This window comes from Microcaecilia unicolor, chromosome 6 (assembly GCF_901765095.1).
Source record: "Microcaecilia unicolor chromosome 6, aMicUni1.1, whole genome shotgun sequence".
Taxonomy (NCBI): Eukaryota; Metazoa; Chordata; class Amphibia; order Gymnophiona; family Siphonopidae; genus Microcaecilia; species Microcaecilia unicolor.
In genome coordinates this window covers 187,990,169-188,010,373 of record NC_044036.1, presented here as the reverse complement: position 1 = coordinate 188,010,373, position 20,205 = coordinate 187,990,169, and the positions used below count along the sequence as shown (strand labels likewise).

The window sequence follows — 20,205 nt, the reverse complement described above, 5'->3', positions numbered from 1 at the left end:
CTATTGACATAACACCCAATTTTCAAACACAAAATATGCAGGTACTTTTAGTTATCTGTCAGTACCCTCTTGAGGATCCCTCTTCCCTCCCAGGTCATAAAGCTTTGTATGTATGTATGTACATTAAAATTTTGGCAGCTATAAGGCTGCTTTGTCAGCTCACCCGGAAGAGGATAAGACAGCATAAATGAGCGGGTTCTTCAGATCCTGGCTCTGCTGGATGAACACATCCTCTGAGAAAGTAAAAAAGATCATCAACACACATGCTCTAGATACTCTCTCCCCAGCCCAGAGTCACCAGAGAAATATTCCAGTCTCATGGGATATGTTCCACACTATGTCTCTGCCCCCTCATCCTGGGAGACACCCCATTCTATGACTCTACTCCTCTGGCATGAAATATTCTACCCCCTGCCGAGAAAAAAATAACTATGTGATGCTCTGAAATCTGCCCTAGTCCCCGGACATACTCTTTTCTCTGTCTTCCCAAGATATGAACTAATTTATGGATCCAGGCCATGTTGGGGACACACATCTCCCTTTTCTTCAGGGAGATGTTATGCTTTCTGCAGCCTCTTCCACTCAAAAAGCACTCTTCAGGGTTCACATTGCCTGCCCTCTGAGTGTCTAAGCTCTCGTGTACACAGTGCACTTACGGAGTTCATCAAAATGAGTCTCGATGCCATCAGCTCCCGGCACTGAGCAGATGAGCCGTGCCTTCAGAAACGTGCTCCACTTATTTACTAGGCAGCAGTGTCCACCATCATCATTCTACAACAGAGCAAAGAAAGAACTTCTTACTATCTAACATGTGTCAGAGAACCAGGGGAAGCAGGAGGGATGCAGGGATGTGCATTACTGCAACCATGTGAGGGAGACATTGAGGCTTTTTAACAGCAATGTTGAGGGAGGTCTGGAGCTGTGCTTCACTGTACTGGGAGGAAGGTGTAACAGAGGTGCCAGGGCGATCTCTCTCAGCACTGTGTTGAAAAAGAATACACACCGAGTATGAGGAAAGAGTCCGAGCTATGTACCAAAGTGTGTGGACATGCTGGGGTGCAAGGAATTTGTCAGGGCAGTGGGTCACACCGCTATGGGAAGAATGTTTAGATACTGGGTATGAGGGAAGTGCTTGGATTCTGAATCAGTACTACGGGAAAGGCATATGCAGTGTCTTGCAAAAGTCTTTACTTCTTTGAATATTCTTCACATTCGGCTTTTTAAGGAAAACACTTCAAAAGGCATAAAAGCAGTAGTTTTGAGGTATGCGATTAATTTTGTTCATCAAGATTTATTTACTGTAGCTTATTCCTGTGCCAAAAGTCACCATGAGTTTTGGCACAGGAATAAGCTACAGTAAATGAATCTTGCTTTGATGAACAAAATTAATTGCATAACTCAAAACTGACGAACAAAATGGACTGAGTGAGTTTTGGGAAAAGTGCTCTTCAAGTACTTGCCTAACCTCAGAGTAACTTAAATGGAGCCTGCCTGTGTTTAGTCCACTTAACTGAGCTGAATGCTCCTGGATGAAGACTCCAGCTGCTTCCGTTCTAAACATGCCATCTATGGTGCTTCCAAAAGAACTCTGTGGAAGTTATAGATTGTTAGAAGATAAGAAAATTTCATTGTGTTTGAATATCCCTTGGAGCACTTGGTCATCACTGTGAAGTAGAAACAATATGGTTACCACTAAGACACTCTCGATCAGGCTATCCCTGCTGAGGAAGGTCACTGTGGGGCCTAAGATTACTTTAAAAGCACTACAGAAGTCTCTGGTCAAGACTAGGGGAAATAATTTCAGAATTACTCCAAAATCATGACTTGTACGAGAGGATGGCAAACAGAAAGCTAGAACTGAAGAAATGCCATATGATTTGCTGCATAATGTTTGGAAAGAAACACTTAAGGGACACTGTACTTATGTGGGGGGTGGTTTATGATTTGATGAGACCAGAGTGGAATATTTTTATCTTGATACTAAGAGACATGTGTGACTTAAACCAAATTCACCCTGCTAGCACCATCACTACGGTAAAGCATGGTGGTGGCAGTATTATGCTGTTGGAATGTTTTGCAGCAGTGGAGACTTGTGAAGATTGGGGGAAAGATGAATGGGAGAAAATAGAGGCAGATCCTAGAGGAAAACCTCTGCTAGCCGGCCACAGACCTGAAGCTGGGGAGAAATCACCTTTCAGCACAAAGCAGAGGCAAGAACAGAGCACCTCAGCAAAAAGAAAGTGAATAACCTCGAGTGGCCCTTTCAAAGTCCATGCCCCAAGACTTGAAGACTGCAATATACAGATGATCCTAAGCAAACTTGAAAGAGCTTGAGGTATCCTGCCAAGAGGAACAGGTAAAAACTGCACCATCCTACTGTGCAAAACTTGTACACAACTCATGGCTGTTATTGCACAACAGAGGCTTCCGCCAAATACTGAGTGAAGGGTGCGAAGACTTATGCATTCAAGGTCTTTTGGCTTCTTAATTATTTTTTGAATAATTATATAAGGGTGGTGGATGCCTAGAATGCCCTCCTATGGGAAGTAGTGAAGACAAACATGGTGACAGAATTCAAGAATGTGTGGGATAAACACAGAGGCACACTATGTAAAAAAAGAATGGAATCCAAATAAAACAAAATATAAATGACCTCATAACTGGAGTGAGCTTTGGTGGCAGCTTCAGAAGTTGGGAAGTAAGACCAATGCTGGGCAGACTTCTACGGTCTCAGTCCCATAAATGGCAAAAGCAGATCAGGATCAAGGCTGGAGTGGGCTCTGATGGAAGTAGAACCAGATATAGGCAGAATTCTACAGTCTATGCCCCAAAATTTGCAGGGAAAGGCAAAGATTAAGTATAGCAGTGTTTAATAATGAAGAAGTGAAACTACTACTACTACTTATCATTTCTATAGCGCTACTAGACGTACGCAGCGCTGTACACTTGAACATGAAGAGACAGTCCCTGCTCGACAGAGCTTACAATCTAATTAGGACAGACAAACAGGACAAACAAAAGAAAAGGGAATATTAAAGTGAGGATGATAAAATAAGGGTTCTGAACAAGTGAACAAGGGTTAGGAGTTAAAAGCAGCATCAAAAAGTGGGCTTTTAGCTTAGATTTGAAGACAGTCAGAGATGGAGCTTGACGTACCGGCTCAGGAAGTCTATTCCAGGCATATGGTGCAGCAAGATAAAAGGAACGAAGTATGGAGTTAGCAGTGGAGGAGAAGGGTGCAGATAAAAGAGATTTACCCAGTGAACGGAGTTCCTGGGGAGGAATGCAGGGAGAGATGAGAGTGGAGAGGTACTGAGGAGCTGCAGAGTGAATGTACTTATAGGTCAATAAGAGGAGTTTGAACTGTATGCGGAAACGGATAGGAAGCCAGTGAAGTGACTTGAGGAGAGGGCTAATATGAGCATAACGACACTGGCGGAATATTAGTCGTGCAGCAGACTTTTGAACAGATTGAAAAGGAGAGAGATGGTTACGTGGGAGACCTGTGAGAAGCAAGTTGCAATAGTCTAAGCGAGAGGTGATAAGAGTGTGGATGAGGGTTCTGGTAGTGTGCTCAGAAAGGAAAGGGTGAATTTTGCTGATATTATAGAGAAAGAAACGACAGGTTTTAGCAGTCTGTTGAATATGTACAGAGAAGGAGAGGGAGGAGTCAAAGATGACCCCAAGGTTACGAGCTGATGAGACAGGAAGGATGAGAGTGTTATCCACAGAAATAGAGAATGGGGGAGGTTGGTTTAGGGGGAAAGATAAGAAGCTCAGTCTTGGTCATGTTTAGTTTCAGATGGCGCTGAGACGTCCAGGCAGCAATGTCAGACAGGCAGGCTGATACTTTGGCCTGGATTTCAGCTGAGATTTCTGGTGTGGAGAGGTAGATCTGGGAGTCATCAGCGTAAAGATGATATTGAAAACCTGAGCAGAGTGTCACAGACCATGCAAGGTCTTTATCTGCCCACATTTATTTAGTCACTAATTGTTCTTTCATGTTGCATAGATCAGGGACACTGACTCACTTTAATGAATTTTCAAATTGTATTTTTAAGGACCAGAATGTGAATATCGTGCAAGGATGTGAAGACTTTTGCAAGGCACTGTAGAGGCTGGATGTGAGAAGCTGTTGGATCTTCTCTCACAGGTTGTAGGGGAGGGTATGGCTATTGTACTTACCAGACAGATACGCCCAATGCGAGAGAAGACAGCAGGGCTGTGCGGTGTATCAGCAGAGCGCTCTCGGAAAAAGTAGTACAGCTTATCGTCATTCCTGTCTGCACTGTCTGGAATGAGTTGTGCATGCACAAACGCTGGGTCTGTGAGCAAGAGAAGCTGTCAGGCAGCAGTACAGGAGCACAGGAAACATCAGAGTCTTCTACTACCCCTATGACTGACAGACCAAGGCAACAGGTGCAAAGTAGCAAGAGGGATAGGCTGTGTGACCCCTGCTCCCACTGCATTACATCTGCTCCTGTGGGAGCCCTTGTTAGCAGAGGGCTGTCGGCACTGCCTCTCGCTGAGGGCATGTGTTCGCTTAAGGCCAGTAGTGAGACTGGAAATTCTTGTGAGCTGGTGGGAAGCCTCAGATTCTCCGTTTTGTTTGCAGGCTTCAGAACTATACTGTTTTTCTAAGCAGGCCTAACGTTGGAGCTCTTTCTGACTGTTAATGTATAGCCCCTTCTGATATTGCCCTAAGTAATTATGAGAAAGGGCAGCTAAGCAGTGAAGGATGGAAAATTAACAGGGATCCTGGCTGATTATGGAACGAGGAGAGGACCCTGTGGGTTTTAATCCCTGCTCTTTCTTTCCTTCAGTGAACGCTGAGGGAACTTACTTGTGAGATGTTTTATTACTCTATAGCAAGGGTTCTCAACCCAGTACTTGGGACACACCCATCCAGTGAAGATATCAGGATATTCTCAATGAATAAGCAAGAGATATATTTCTATGCACTATCTCCATTGTATGCAAGGACTGGGTTGAGAACACCTGCTTTATAGTTAAGTTCTAATTCCCGAGTTTGTAAGAGACTCGTTTCTTAGTGTCTCTAAATATGTTTCTTTGTGTTCTCTCTTGTTGGGACAAAACTCATTCATTAGTCAAAGGATGTTGGGGATGATCTCAGTACTTGCTTTGCTTATTTATCAATTTACAGATTAACAATCAATAGGCAATCAACTTGTTAAATGGAAAGGTCCAATGGTTTATATCTCAAGTTGTACAAATTTTAATTACTTGAATATATTACATGAATATTGTAAATAATCTGAAGGAGGAGGAAAAGACTTCAGAAGCTCAGCGATTTGCCCAATTATCATTATGGGAGTTCCAGCTTAGCATGCTTCTTCATGAGTCATAAAAAAACCTCAATATTTTACTTTTCTTATTCTTTTTTTTCTTTATTTAATTTGTTTTAAGTTTTCTTCGTAACTGTTTTTAAAAGCCACTTTATAGGACACTTATCTACAAAGTGAAGCAACTGCCGGTCTGCTCAACAGCGCACTACTGTTTCACTAGGAGCACGATCTTTAACATTCAAATTCTCCAAGATAGAATCCTATCCTTCTGATTCTTGTTGACGGCTACTATGGTCACGATCAGAAGGACACGATTCTATCATGAAGAATTTGAATTAGTTTCATGCTCCTGAAGAAGCTCCGAGTGAAAGTGGCGCTCTATTGAGCAGACCGGCAATTACTTCACTTTGCAGATAAGTGTCCTATAAAGTGGTCTTTAAAAACAGTTATGAAGAAAGCTTAAAACAAATTAAAATAAAAAAAAAAAACATAAGAATATAAGAGCAGCCATACTGGGTCAGACCAATGGTCTATCTAGCCCAGTATCCTGTTTTCCAAACAGTGGCCAAGCCAGGTCACAAGTACCTGGCAGATACCCAAATCGTGGCAACACTCCATACTACAAATCCCGGGGCAAGCAGTTGCTTCCCATGTCTGTCTCAATAGCAGACTTATGGATTTTTCCTCCAGGAATTTGTCCAAACCTTTTTTAAGCCCTCTGTTACTACATCCTCTGGCAAAGAGTTCCAGAGCTTAACTATTCGTTGAGTGACAAAACATTTCCTCCTATTTGTTTTAAAAGTATTTCTATGTAACTTCCTTGAGTATCCCCTAGACTTTGTACTTTTTGGAACAAGAAAAAAATCAATGTACTTCTATTTGTTCTACACCACTCAGGATTTTGTAGACCTCAATCGTATCTCCCCTCATCTGTCTCTTTTCCAAGCTGAAGAGCCCTAACCTCTTTTTGACTCTTGCAGTATGCCATAATTGGCAAAAGATATATATATACACATAGATGTTTTCAGTGGATGGTGTAAGGAGTGCTAGGCAGAGGCATGAAAAAACCCAGAAATCCAGCAGGGAAGGGGTTGGTCTGGCAGGAACATTGAACTACAAAACCCAGAATTCCCCAGGAAGGGGGCGCCCTCTAGTGGAGGAAGAAGTTACTACACTATGAAGACAAGGAAGGAAATACCGATCTCAGAAGTACTTGCAGGGAAGGGGGAACAAAGGAGAGAGAACTACAATTCCGAGGAGGTAGAGTTGAAGGAGACGGATTGGGAAATGGAGGATTATCAAGAGAATGAGGGGGGGGGTGGTGGAGCTGGACCCCATGGGTTGGGAGGAATCGGTGAAGGGGTGGTGGAGGAACTAATGGAAGTTTCTGCTCTTGCTCAGAAGCTGGAGTCCTTTTGAATTGGAGCTAAAATCCTGTGATAAGAAGGGAGGGAATTTAGCCTGTGAAGGAAGTGTTATTGCTGGAGGTTAACAGCCCTGAGTCTGGGCTGGAGAAGGGGGTAAGCCCTGTATCCACAGCAGAGCACATATTTCTCTGTGTGCAGCAACAATCTTGAACTGGCCAATCTTTGTTGTATGGGGTGGATGTCAGGGAGATGTTGACTGGCAGTGAGGGAGGAACACTGCTCTGATCCCTGGGGTGATTTGGGGGAGAAGAGTTAGGGTTTGGACCTATTCAAGAGGGGAGCTGTAAAGCTATACTGAAGTACTCTAGAGTTGAACTGTAAAGCGGTGTTGGAGTGCATCTGGGGGAGGGATTGCTCTCCTGAGGTGAATTGTGAAGCACTGCTGGGGTTAACCTGAGAAGCTGTTTGTACTTCGGAAGGGAGTTGTAAAGTGGAGGATTATCAGAATCAGCCCCTGGAGAGGATGCTATAAGGCTGCATGTTCCGGCCAGGAGAGAGTGAGAGGTGACAATGGGTCTTGGTCATTATATATTAGCATGGACACTTTGTTAACTTAGGGGATACATTTATCAAATTACACTTTCACTGATCACAATATCACAAAGGAGAGGACAAAATGATGGAAGCAAGAGTTGTTACAATTAGCCAAAGAATGGGTGGCTGGAGGAGGAGGAGGGGAACAAGGGAGAGAAGGGAGTCGCTGGGCATGGGTGGCTGGAGGGGGGGCAGGGGAGAGAGGAGAGTCACGCTGGGCATGGGTGGCTGGAGGGGGGCAGGGGAGAGAAGGGAGTCGCTGGGCATGAGTGGATGGAGGGGAGGGCAGGGGAGAGGAAGGTCGCTGGACATGGGTGGATGGAGAGCAGGGGAGAGGAGGGTCGCTGGACATGGGTGGATGGAGGGCAGGGGAGAGGAGGGTCGATGGGTATGGGTGCATGCAGGGCAATGGAGAGGAGGGTCGCTGGACATGGGTGGATAGAGGGCAGGGGAGAGGAGGGGAGACAGAAGAAATGTTGGACATGGATGGAGGGGAGGGAAGAGTGAGGAAGGAGATGAGATGAGGGAAAAGGAAGAGAGGAGAAAAACTGCACATGGATGAAGAAAATAGGTAGAAGCTGGCTCCACTGGACAGTGAAGTCTGCGGAGGACCAGAAATTAAGAAGAAAGGAGGAAAGGAAAGAAATAAATGGAAAGGAAGCCCTGGAAATGGAGTTAAGAGGACAGATAGCAGCAGAATCGGATACTGGGCCAGCATGATCAGAAAAACAGTCAACAGACAACAAAGGTAGAAAAAAATAATTTTATTTTCATTATAGTGTTTGGAATATGTCCACTTTGAGAATCAGGTGCTCAACATTAAAAGTTTATATTTATTTACTTATTTATGGCATTTTATCACACATTAAACATGAATTAGATTGAAATCTGGGATCATTTAATTTTGTTTTCCTGGAGTAATGCATTGCCACCCCCTCAGGCTCTCTCCCCGGCTATAGCCAGCTCTGCAATTTAGCGGGGGGGGGGGGGGGGGGGGCGCAGAGGGGGACCGGGGAGACAGCCTGTTGTTAAACATTTACCAGCACACCACTGATTACAGCAATTGATTTTCGTGATCACCAGTGCTAATACAAGAATTCTAAGGCAGGAAAGATAAAGGACTGGTTGAAGACACCTAATCTGATTAAGATGTAAACTATTTCTGATTATTATTGGCCTCCCATTATTCAGCTATAGTGGTCAGTGTTTAACACCGGTCCTCACATGTTTCTTATGCCTAGATATTGACTGCTAGTAGCCAGAAACTGGGCAGTGCTGACTGTAACCTGAATAACCTGAGCGCAGGCAGTTATCGGGTCTTAATATTCAGACTGGTACCCAGATAACTAACCAGATACAGTTAGGACAACCTTTTTGCTGTCCTACCTTTATCCAGGCAGTTACCTGGTTAGTGGACTGAATATTGCTGCTAATGAGGTAACGTGAAACTCCACACAGGCTCTGCGCCTCCAGACCACCTTGGTATGACCTGGATACTGCTGGTGTGGTCAGAAAGAATTTTCAGCGACATTACTCAGGTGTGGTCTGGTGAGCGGGATTTATCTGGGTAGGAGTTACTCTATCTCGAGTGCTGGGGTCAAGTTTTGGTGAGATCTCAGCAATTATGGCGTGCTTTTATTCTGCATTTGTATTGTTTTAAGTTTTTCTATTTTATTTTAAAGATTATATTGTGTTTATTTTGATTGTTTTAATGTTATTTTATCGTATACTGCTCTGTACTATCTTTAATTGGAAAGGTGGAATGTTGTCATAATATAAAATTATGTTGATATATGGCCAAAATTTGTCTGTGTAACTTGAGGAGGGATTAGGGGGCTTTTCAGAAGCAGGGCCCAAAATTATGCAGATGACAGTGATATTCGGTTGCTATCCAAATAACTTATCTGTTTTAAGTCTGCATGCAAAAATGGCAGAACTAACTTTAAACAAATAATTTTTCTGAATAAAGCTATACATCTAAAGATATGCAGATAATGTTTTCATATAAAGCTATGACCAAATATTCAGCAGTCTAACTTATATGGATAGACTAGCTGAACATCCATATAAAGATACACAGCTAATTTATCTCTCTATCATTAAGTGACTGCCCCACTAAATATTGACCTCCCTGGTCCTTGTACAGATCCTTGAGTTCCTACTGACATTAGAGGTCTTTCCATTGGGAAAACTATTTTCTACAACCTAAAGTAGGATCTGACTGTTTTACTGCCCCACATCATCTATCCACCCAGTTATGGTATTCTTCATTCTCCAAGACATGGTTAAAAAGGATGCAAACTTGCTCTTTTATTTACGAGTGTTTATCCACGTGTCTATAGTTAGTTCTTGTTATGATCCTGTTGTGACTTGAGCAGTGAGCTCTTGTGCCCCGACTGAGCACAGTGTGTAGAGTCGCGCCGCGCTCGGCCAGGCAGCCGGACAACCCCTAGCTTCACCTGGGAAGCGACCACCGTTCCCCAGGGGTTGAGCCCCCAGGTGCAGGTGGCCACCTGGACTTCGGGAACTGTACGGAGTTGGGCCGCCCAGACCATTCTAGAAGCAAGGCAGGCGAGAACTCACAGGGTGAGCCGGTGCAGTCCAGGGATCAGGGCAGGCAGCAAGCAGCAAGTACCAGGTTCAGTCCAAGGGTCAGGGCAGGCAGCAACGCAACGAATACTAGGTTCAGTCCAAGGGTCAGGGCAGGCAGCAAAGCAATGAATACCAGGTTCAGTCCAAGGGTCAGGGCAGGCAGCAAAGCAACGAATACCAGGTTCAGTCCAAGGATCAGTTCACGATAGGCAAGCCAAGCAATGGAGCGCACGAGGAGAGCACCAAACCTCTATGAGCATAGAACCCGAAGCAAGATGTGCAGGGAACTGCCGGCCTTAAGTAGTCCCCGCATCAGCAGTAACCACGAGCAGCTGCAGGGAACGCTCCAGATTGGTGCCTGTACGGGAAAAGGTGGAACCTCGGGATAGGCGCCCAATCCCGTGCGACCAAGCCATGCGAGCTACCCACACCGGAAACCGACGTGTCTTCCAGAACGCCGCCTGGCCGGCCACCGCACGATGGCCAGCCAATCAATCAGCTGGACCCATGCCCACGGCCGGAGTGACGTAGCCGGCCATTGGGATCGGACCCCACTAGACTACCGCTGACAGTCCGCATGGCCAGCTATCGCTGCCGGGACACGGCTCAGCAGCGAATCGGCCGCGTGGACTGCAATTCAGGTGAGGGACGTAACAGTTCTGGGGTTTTCCCTGAACTGGAACACATGCTATGCAAATTCTGCAATGATACAAAAGAGGCAAATCAAATCGCCCTACTCATTTACTGTCCTCCAGGAGCTTGGTCAAAGGCAGAACCACTACTTGTAGAGATTACTTCCTCTGCCATGTCACAATTCTCAAGGATTATCTTCCTGAGAGACTTAAACCTAAACCTGGAAAATGAGGCAGATAATGTCCACAACTTCAAATCATTCCTAAAGAATTGCGAACTAACTACATTCTCCAAGGGTGCAACTCATGAAAAAGGACACATATTAGCCTTCATTACATCCTATTCTAATAGCTTGATTAGTTCATTCTAATGGAAGCCAGTTCCATGATCTGACCATTTCCAAATGAATTTCACCATTGATATCTGTATGTCAAGCTTAACTAGACACAAGTCATCCAAACTCATCTCCACCAGAGGCCACTTTCTGGTCGGAGCTAATAGATTCCCTCACTACCGCATCTCCTACATATGGTTTGATCAAATCACGCTGGGACAACAAGGTGAAAGTTATATTAGACAAAATTGCTCCATCTACCACTAAAAAGGTCAAGACATCTAGAAATTCACCATGATTTACAGAGGAACTAACCATCCTAAAAAAGGTATGTCAACACCTTGAAAAACAATGGAGAAAGAACAAAGTTACTACTGATAAATCCAAATAGAAGTCAGCCTTCCGACGCTACAAAAAGAAGGTAGTTGACTCATAATCCCAATACTATAGCAGCCTAATAGGGCAAGATGATCTTGACAACAAAAAACTTTTCTCCTTAGTTAAAACACTAGTTTCCACTAATAATGATGAACATTCATAGAAAATGTGTCCCACAGCCCAAGATCTCGCTGATCATTTCAACAATAAGATCCTTCAAATTAGATCCGAACTACCTAAGGCTACTCCAACAGAGGAAAATAGCTCAAACCGTAGTTCAGACTTAATCGCTGGAGATCCTACAACCCAAGGACTCAAAACTGACCAAAACTGGGACTCTTTTCAACCACTAACAGTTGAAGATGTAAGATCAATACTGTTGAAATGCTCCCGAGCCAACTGCTCCCTGGATCAATGCCCAAAACACCTACTCAAATCCAGTAAACTAGTTACTCGATGATCTCAATGAGCTGTTACAAACTGGCTCTCTTCCTCCTGATATGGGTAAAATTGTTCTCGCTCCACTACTGAAGGGATCTGGGGTAGACGTAACATCGTCTGCAAACTACTGTCCAGTGGCAAGCATACCTCTTTTTACTAAAGTATTAGAAACCTACATTAGTAAACAACTCTCTTTTTATCTACATATGTCAAACAACACCTATGCAGAGGTGACCAAGTAATTCGTAAAACGTACCAAACCCCAGCCTTGGCTGACCTCTAGAATCCGCTACCTATGTTCCTGTGCCCGCTCTGCTGAACACCTTTGGATGAAATCTCGTGCCCATGCTGACTTCATACATTTCAAATTCTTGCTGACCTCCTTCCAGTCTGCTCTTTTACTTGCCAAACAGGACTATTACATCCAGCTGACAAATTCTCTTGGCTCAAACCCTTGACGTCTCTTTTCCACACTGAACTCTCTCCTCAAAGTGCCTTCACCTCCAACCCCCTCTTCACTTTCCCCCCAGACTCTGGCTGAGTTCTTTCATGATAAGGTTCACAAGATTAAACTTGAATTCTCAACCAGGTCACCTCCACCTCTCCTTCCCTTAGTCCATTCTCTCAACCCTCCAACCCCTGCCTCCTTTTCTTCCTTTTCTGAAATCACTGAAGAGGAAACTACACATCTTATTTCCTCCTTGAAACCAGCTACCTGTTCCTCTGATCCTATTCCCACCCATCTACTTAACACTATCTCTCCTACTGTCATCCCTTTTGTCTGTCACATCCTCAATATTTCACTGTCCACAGCGACTGTTCCTGATGCCTTCAAACATGCTGTGGTCACACCACTCCTTAAAATCCTTCATTGGACCCTACCTGTCCTTCCAACTATCGCCCCATCTCCCTGCTCCCTTTCCTATCCAAGATACTTGAACGTGCTGTTCACCGCAGTTGCCTTGACTTTCTTTCATCTCAAGCTATTCTTGATCCTCTTCAATCTGGCTTTCGCCCCGTTCATTCAACTGAAACAGTGCTTGCTAAAGTCTCCAATGATCTGTTCCTGGCCAGATCCAAAGGTCTCTATTCTATACTCATCCTTCTCGATCTATCTTCTGCTTTTGACACTGTTGATCACAGCCTACTCCTTGATACGCTGTCCTCACTTGGATTTCAGGGCTCTGTTCTTTCCTGGTTTTCTTCTTATCTCTCCCAGCGTATACTCTAGTGAATCCTCCTCTACTTCTATCCCACTGTCAGTTGGTGTACCTCAGGGATCTGTCCTGGGACCTCTTCTTTTCTCCATCTATACTTCTGCCCTTGGTACTCTGATCTCATCCCATGGTTTTCAGAATCATCTTTATGTTGATGACTCCCAGATCTACCTTTCCACACCAGAAATCTCAGCAGGAACCCAGGCCAAAGTATCAGCCTGCCTGTCTGACATTGCTGCCTGGATGTCTCAGTGCCATCTGACACTAAACATGACAAAGACTGTGCTTCTCATCTTTCCCCCTAAACCAACCTCTCCTCCTCCCCCATTCTCTATTTCTGTGGATAACACTCTCATCCTTCCTGTCTCATCAGCTCGTAACCTTGGGGTCATCTTTGACTCCTCCCTCTCCTTCTCTGCACATATTCAACAGACTGCTAAAACCTGTCGTTTCTTTCTCTTTAATATCAGCAAAATTTGCCTTTTCCTTTCTGAGCACACTACCAGAACCCTCATCCACACTCTTATCACCTCTCGATTAGACTATTGCAATTTGCTTCTTACAGATCTCCCACTTAGCCATCTCTCTCCTCTTCAATCTGTTCAAAATTCTGCTGCACGACTAATATTCCGCCAGTGTCGTTATGCTCATATTAGCCCTCTCCTCAAGTCACTTCACTGGCTTCCTATCCGTTTCCGCATACAGTTCAAACTCCTCTTATTGACCTATAAGTGCGTTCACTCTGCAACTCCTCAGTACCTCTCCACTCTCATCTCTCCCTACATTCCTCCCCGGGAACTCCATTCACTGGGTAAATCTCTCTTATCTGCACCCTTCTCCTCCACTGCTAACTCCAGACTCCGTTCCTTTTATCTTGCTGCACCATATGCCTGGAATAGACTTCCTGAGCCAGTACAGCAAGCTCCATCTCTGGCCATCTTCAAATCTAAACTAAAAGCCCACCTTTTTGATGCTGCTTTTAACTCCTAACCCTTATTTACTTTGTTCAGAACCCTTATTTTATCATCCTCACTTTAATATTCCCTTATCTCTTGTTTGTTCTGTCTGTCCTAATTAGATTGTAAGCTCTGTCAAGCAGGGACTGTCTCTTCATGTTCAAGTGTACAGCGCTGCGTATGTCTAGTAGCACTTTAGAAATGATAAGTAGTAGTAGTAAGTAGTAGTAAGAGCTGGTTAAAAGATAGGAAGCAGAGAGTAGGGTTGAATGGTCATTATTCTCGATGGAGAAGGGTAGTTAGTGGGGTCCCGCAGGGGTCTCTGCTGGGACCGCTGCTTTTTAACACTTGAGATGGGAGTAACTAGTGAGGTAATTAAATTCGCAGATGACACAAAGTTATCCAGGGTTGTCTCGTCGCGGGAGTGTGAAAGATTACAAAAGGACCTCATGAGACTGGGGGATTGGGCGTCCAAATGGCAAATGAAGTTCAACGTTGACAAGTGCAAAGTGATGCATGTGGGAAGGAGGAACCCGAATTACGGTTATATCATGCAAGGTTCCGCTTTAGGAGTTACGGACCAAGAAAGGGATCTGGGTGTCATTGTGGATAGGACGTTGAAATCTTACGCTCAATGTGCTGCGGCGGCTAAGAAGGCGAACAGAATGTTGAGTATTATCAGAAAAGGAATGGAAAACAAGCATGAGGATGTTATAATGCCGTTATATCGCTCCATGGTGCGACTGCACCTGGAGTACTGTGTTCAGTTCTGGTCGCCTCATCTCAAAAAAGATATAAAGGAATTGGAGAAGGTGCAGAGAAGGGCGACGAAAATGATAAAACGGATGGGACGACTACCTTATGAGGAGAGGTTAAGAAGGCTAGGACTCTTTAGCCTGGAGAAAAGGCGGCTGAGGGGTGATACAAAATAATGAGTGGGGTAGAGTGGACAGATGTGAAGCGTTTGTTTACGCTTTCTAACAATAATAGAACCAGGGGACACAAGATGAAATTACAATGTGGTAGGTTTAAAACAAATTGGAGAAAGTTTTTCTTTACTCAGCGCGTGGTTAGACTCTGGAACTCATTGCCGGAGAAGGCAGTGACAGCAGCTGGCCTTGCTGAGTTTAAAGGGTGTCTGGACAGATTCTTGAAGGAAAAGTCCATTGATTGTTATTAAATTTGGGGGTTTTGCCAGGTTCTTGGGGCCTGGATTGGCCGCTGTTGGAGATAGAGTGCTGGGCTTGATGGACCTTTGGTCTTTTCCCAGCATGGCAGTGCTTATGTACTTAGTAGTAGTTCTTCTCCAATTCGATATATCGGTGGCGTCTGATGCAGTTGACCACACATTGCTACTTGAACACCTGGATCAGACAGGAATAACAGGGTCTGTGATGAAATGGTTCAGTGAATTCTTTTCAAATCAAAGCTATTCTGTCAAGCAAAACAACCAACTTTCCAACTACTGGTCTCCTAACTGTGGGGTCCTGCAGGGATATCCCCTCTCACCAATCCTGTTCAACCTGTTTATGTCATCCCATGCCTCAATACATCTGGGACTTAATGAACTGCTATTATCCTACGGGCAAGATATCCTGCTTCTCTTACCAGTAACAGCATCAGACAAAGGTCCAACTCAGTCTGTAGCAAATGGTATGACTGCTGTTAGCACCTGGGCCCTGCCCAATAAACTAAAAACTGAATGCACAAAAAACCAAGGTCCTGTGGTTCCAAAATCAGGAAGTTGAGGTCCCATCATCAATATCTTTTTCCAACGGTCAAAGGTTTGCAGTTGATTCTGAAACCAGAGTATTAGGGGTCTTGCTTGATTCTTCACTCACCTTCTCTTCCTATATTAATCAGCTATGGAAGAAAACACTATTCAAAATGAGACAGGTACGTCTAGTCAGACCATTCTTTGACCAAAAGGTTTTCGCACTACTAAGTCCAAATGTTAGTCCTACCTCACTTGGATTACTGTAACATTCTATTTCTTGGTATTAAGTGTCAATATCAGGAAAAAATGCAAATCTCACACAGAATACAGCTGCTAGACTAATATACAGACTGAATAACTCATCTAAACAAACTGCACTGGTTTCCCATAGCAGAAAGACTCAGAAAGCTGCTTCTTTAGTTTTTCAAATCCTACAGGATTTCACCTCTGAACTGCTAAGACCGCTTTGCTATATCTGGTCCGGTCTGAAAAAACAACTAATGCTAGAATCACCATTTCAAAAGACAATTCAAAATCGGAAGATTTTCAGCTCTCTACCTATTCCCATCAGATCAGAAAACAGCTACCTCCACTTCAGGAAGAGGCTAAAAACCTTTCTCTTCCCATCATGACTTCTACTTCCGAGTATCATCCATCACCCTTTCCTTTAATGTTTTTAGTCTCATGCATTACACCAGTTGTCTCTAATGTTTCTCATACCTCACACTAACACTATCTGCTTTTGTCTCACCTAGAATATAAACCACCCTGAACCCTGGAAAGGAGATAGTAGCGGTATACAAGAACTGAATTGAATATTCCAACACCATTTTGGTCATTGGTGGTATGCCTTAAACTGCGGTTCTATTAACAGAAAAGTTTTGGCAATTTCAACACAATTCATTGAGTGCTGGCACTACAGATTACGTCAATTTTATAGCATACTGGATATATTGGAGTTATTGCTCAGATATTTGCAATCTCCATTCATCACATGGCAACCCCTGAGGAAGTCCTGGTATCAGGTGAAACAGGCCCAGTTGGGAAGGTCATTAAGATAAGTGCTTAAACTATATATTAGTACCTTTTTAATCAAAGGTCATATTGTGACTATTTAATGCTTTTTGACTAAAGTTATACTGGAACTGTTATAAAGACAATAGTCCGGTAATAAAAATGGGAAAATTGGTATTTAGTATTCCAAGTTATATAATTGTTATGAATCTGAGTGCAGTCTGTAAGTTGGAAGGTAATACTATTGCAACTTGTATTGGAGATCTTGTATTCATATTGTTTTTCAATAAAAAAAGTAATGCTAAAAAAAAATGGGAAAATTGGTTGTTGTATAAAAATGGAGGTTTTTCAGACCGATACCAAGAAGAACTGTTGATAAGAGCAATGTGACATATGAAACCTGTTATTCTGATTTTTGAAGTCTTTTCCTCCACATCCTAAAAACTATTCTAAAAATTATTTTTAAAAAATATTCAAAAACTACTTTAAAAAATATTTGAGAAATCACTTTCTTGGTAAAACAGTCAGGGACCCTTTTACCAAGCTGCGGCAAAAGAAGGTCTGCGCCTGCATCAGCTCAAATTTTTGATATGCGCTGAGGCCCCCTTTTACCGCAGCAAGTTAAAAGGTCACTCTTTTTTAAAAGAAATAGCCGTGCGGCAAGTGAAGCATTTGCCGCACAGCCATTTCAGGGGATCCCTTAGCGTCACTCATTGAGGTGGCAGTATGGGTTCCTGCTGGATATGATGGCATGCTGCGGGTGGGAACTACCGCTGGGCTGCTGCGGTAGCCCAGCAATACTTCCTTTTTAGCCGCTTTGTAAAAGGGGCCCTAAGATCCTACTTTAGGTTGAAGTTGTTTCTTTGCTGATCTATTGTAAACTCTTTTTGGAATGGTATTGTGCACCAGTTATTAAGAAAACTCTTTCCTGTCCCATGACTTTTTAATTTCCTGAGCAGTCTTTCATGTGAAACTTTGTTAAATGTTCTCTGAAAATCCGCCTTGAAATGTTTTGAAGGTGTGACTTCCCTTTTGCTAAAACCATGTTGACCCTTTCTTGTATGCCCAATCAAACTCTTTTTAACTTGAGTTTTTACTGTTTTGTCTGGCAGCAATGTCAAGCTCATATCTGTCTTACCCTCTTTTCGTTGCATGTGACTTTGTCACCTTCTTATGTCTGAACGCGCCTCTCAAAGTGCGCAACCATACACACCTCTAATTAGACATCCCTTCACATCCCTCCGCTCGCTATCTACACTCCCAGTCACATCCTGCCTTACCTCCCTCACCACTCACCATTTATGACCCATTCAATTTTCCCCCTTGTGTCCTATTAATTTTCACTACTCATGCCCCCACCCTTCTGACTGCACAAGCTCCCACTCCCTCTTATTGCATGCACGCTCACTCACCTCTCTCCGTGTACTCACCCCCTCTAATCTCATTGTGTATAGTCCCACTGACCTCACTCACCTCTCACTGTAACCGTGTACACACCGACTTACCATTTAGCCAGCGGGAGTTGTATTGGTCAGTCCTCATTGCTGTCTGTTTGCCCATGGTGCGAAAGATTGCAGCATCTGTGCCCATGAAATCAATATACACACCTGCATATAACTCCCCGTCTAAAGAAAAGAGACATAGCAAGATGTCAGAATACATCTACAGAAAGAACCTATGTTGTGCTCATTCACCAAAAGATACACAAGCTTAAATCAGGTGACAAGTGGGAGAGGAGAGCTGAGAATAAAGGGTTGGTGAGCAGATTCTGAGCTAAAAGAAAGTTGATGGGGGTAGATGAGACAATGAAGGAAGGGATCTAGGGGAAATAGGGTGAAAAGTGGAGAAGCTGTTCCTGTTGTATATCTGAGCTGAGGTTTGATTAGAAAAAGAATTCAGTAAAGAAAATGAAGCCAATATTCTGCCCACAGAAATCAGCAGTTTTTGAGCTGTTGACAGCCACAGGATGAATTATAACTGGATATTCAATGCCATGTCATGTCCGGGTATTGGCATTGAACATCCAAGTCAGCGAGACTGCCCAGAAGTTATTCAGGCACCAGACACTACAGACTGGTGCCCAGGTAACTCTGTGGATAAAGTTAGGACAACCTGGTTAGAGGACTAAATACCACCGCTAATACCCAAATCCTAACTATGTCATTTACAGACCATACAAAATTCTGCAGCACATGTCTTGTGTAGGGCTCGGAAGTTTGATCATGCTTCCCCCCCTACTAATCAGGTTACACTGGTTACCAGTACTTGATTCAAGCACACTATGTGGGTACACTTCTATATTTGTCCTTGCTTATTCCTTATACTCCATACCAAACTCTCCAATCTTTAGATGTGCATCATCTTGTTCTCTCAACTCCCAAAAAACTCACTATGAGTCCACCAGAAATTCTGTTTTCTACTTCTTAGCCCCTAAAATATTTGAGCATCTCTGGGTCCCCCATGGGTAGGCTCCATCGGCCCCTTCAGCATTAGACACCTGGTGCTTCCACCTGGGGAAGAAAAGCGTTAGCGGGTGAGATACCCTCTTCTCCCCCCCCCCCCCCCCCCCCAGGAAACTCAAAAATGAACTTTGTGAACAAGGGTGTCAAATGTTGAACAGTTTTATTGAATGTACAGGTTTTACTATACAGATATACAAAAGTGTTAAAAGATTTAGCAGTGATTAAAGCTTTGTTTTGAGATAACCTACAAATCATTGGTGAGGCACCACTTGGAGTATTGTGTTCAGTTTTGAAGGTCGTATCTCACAAAGGATGTAAAAAGACGAAGCGATTCAAAGAAAAGTGACAAAAATGGTATGGGATTTGAGTTGCAAGACATATAAGGAAAGACTTACTGATCTGAACATATATACCCTGGAGGAAGGGAGAGACGGGTGAAATGATACAGACGTTCAAATATTTGAAAGGTATTAATCCACAAACAAAGCATTTCCAGAGACGGTAAGGCGCTACAACTAGAGGACATGAATTGAGGTTGAAAGGGGGTAGACAGAGGAATAATGTCAGGAAGTATTTTTTTTTATGGAGAGGGTGGTAGTTACCTAGAACGCCCTCCCATGGGAGATGGTGGAGATGAAAATGATAATGGAATTCAAAAATGCATGGGATAAACACAAAGGAATACGGTTTAGAAGGAATGGATCCCAAGAAGCTTAGCAGAGATTCAAAAGCAACACTGGTAATTGGGAAGTAAAGCCAGTACTGGGCAAACGTTTATTGTCTGTGCTCTGATCATGGCTGGACAAATTCAGCTTCAGAAGTTGGAGAACAAGGTAAGTGCAGGGCAGACTTCTAGGGTCTGTGCCCTAATCGTGGCTGAATAGATTTGGATGGGCTGGAGTGGAGCTTTTCAGATGGTGTCCAAATTTTCTTTATCGAATCTTCCAAATGGCTCTACAGCAAATGAGACCCATATGAGATCATATGTAATGAGTTTATCTTGTTAGGCACACTGGATGGACCTTACAGGTCTTTATTTGCAGTCATCTACTATGTTAATCAATTAGTTCAACACTCTTTGAATCCATTAGGCTTTTTGTCTAAGCAGCAACTCCTGGTTCCTTCCTATCACTCTAGGCTGAGTCTTAGTGTGGTTAGGGCAGTATGGCCTGTATCCCACCCCTTACTCCTTCC

The 20,205-nt window shown here is 43.6% G+C and overlaps 1 protein-coding gene across 2 annotated transcripts in view; it reads right to left on the bottom strand.

Moving 5' to 3' along the window:
- The window catches only part of SEMA3F (semaphorin 3F), a 549,876-nt gene that overhangs the window by 115,407 nt on the left and 414,264 nt on the right, over positions 1 to 20,205 (bottom strand). For both annotated transcript variants that reach the window (XM_030205370.1, XM_030205371.1), the window contains 4 exons: positions 18,055 to 18,174; positions 4,186 to 4,325; positions 657 to 771; positions 164 to 233 (listed from right to left, as the gene is read on the bottom strand). In XM_030205370.1, the coding sequence (XP_030061230.1) occupies positions 164 to 233; positions 657 to 771; positions 4,186 to 4,325; positions 18,055 to 18,174 (445 nt within the window). The remainder of the gene's footprint in view (positions 1 to 163; positions 234 to 656; positions 772 to 4,185; positions 4,326 to 18,054; positions 18,175 to 20,205) is intronic.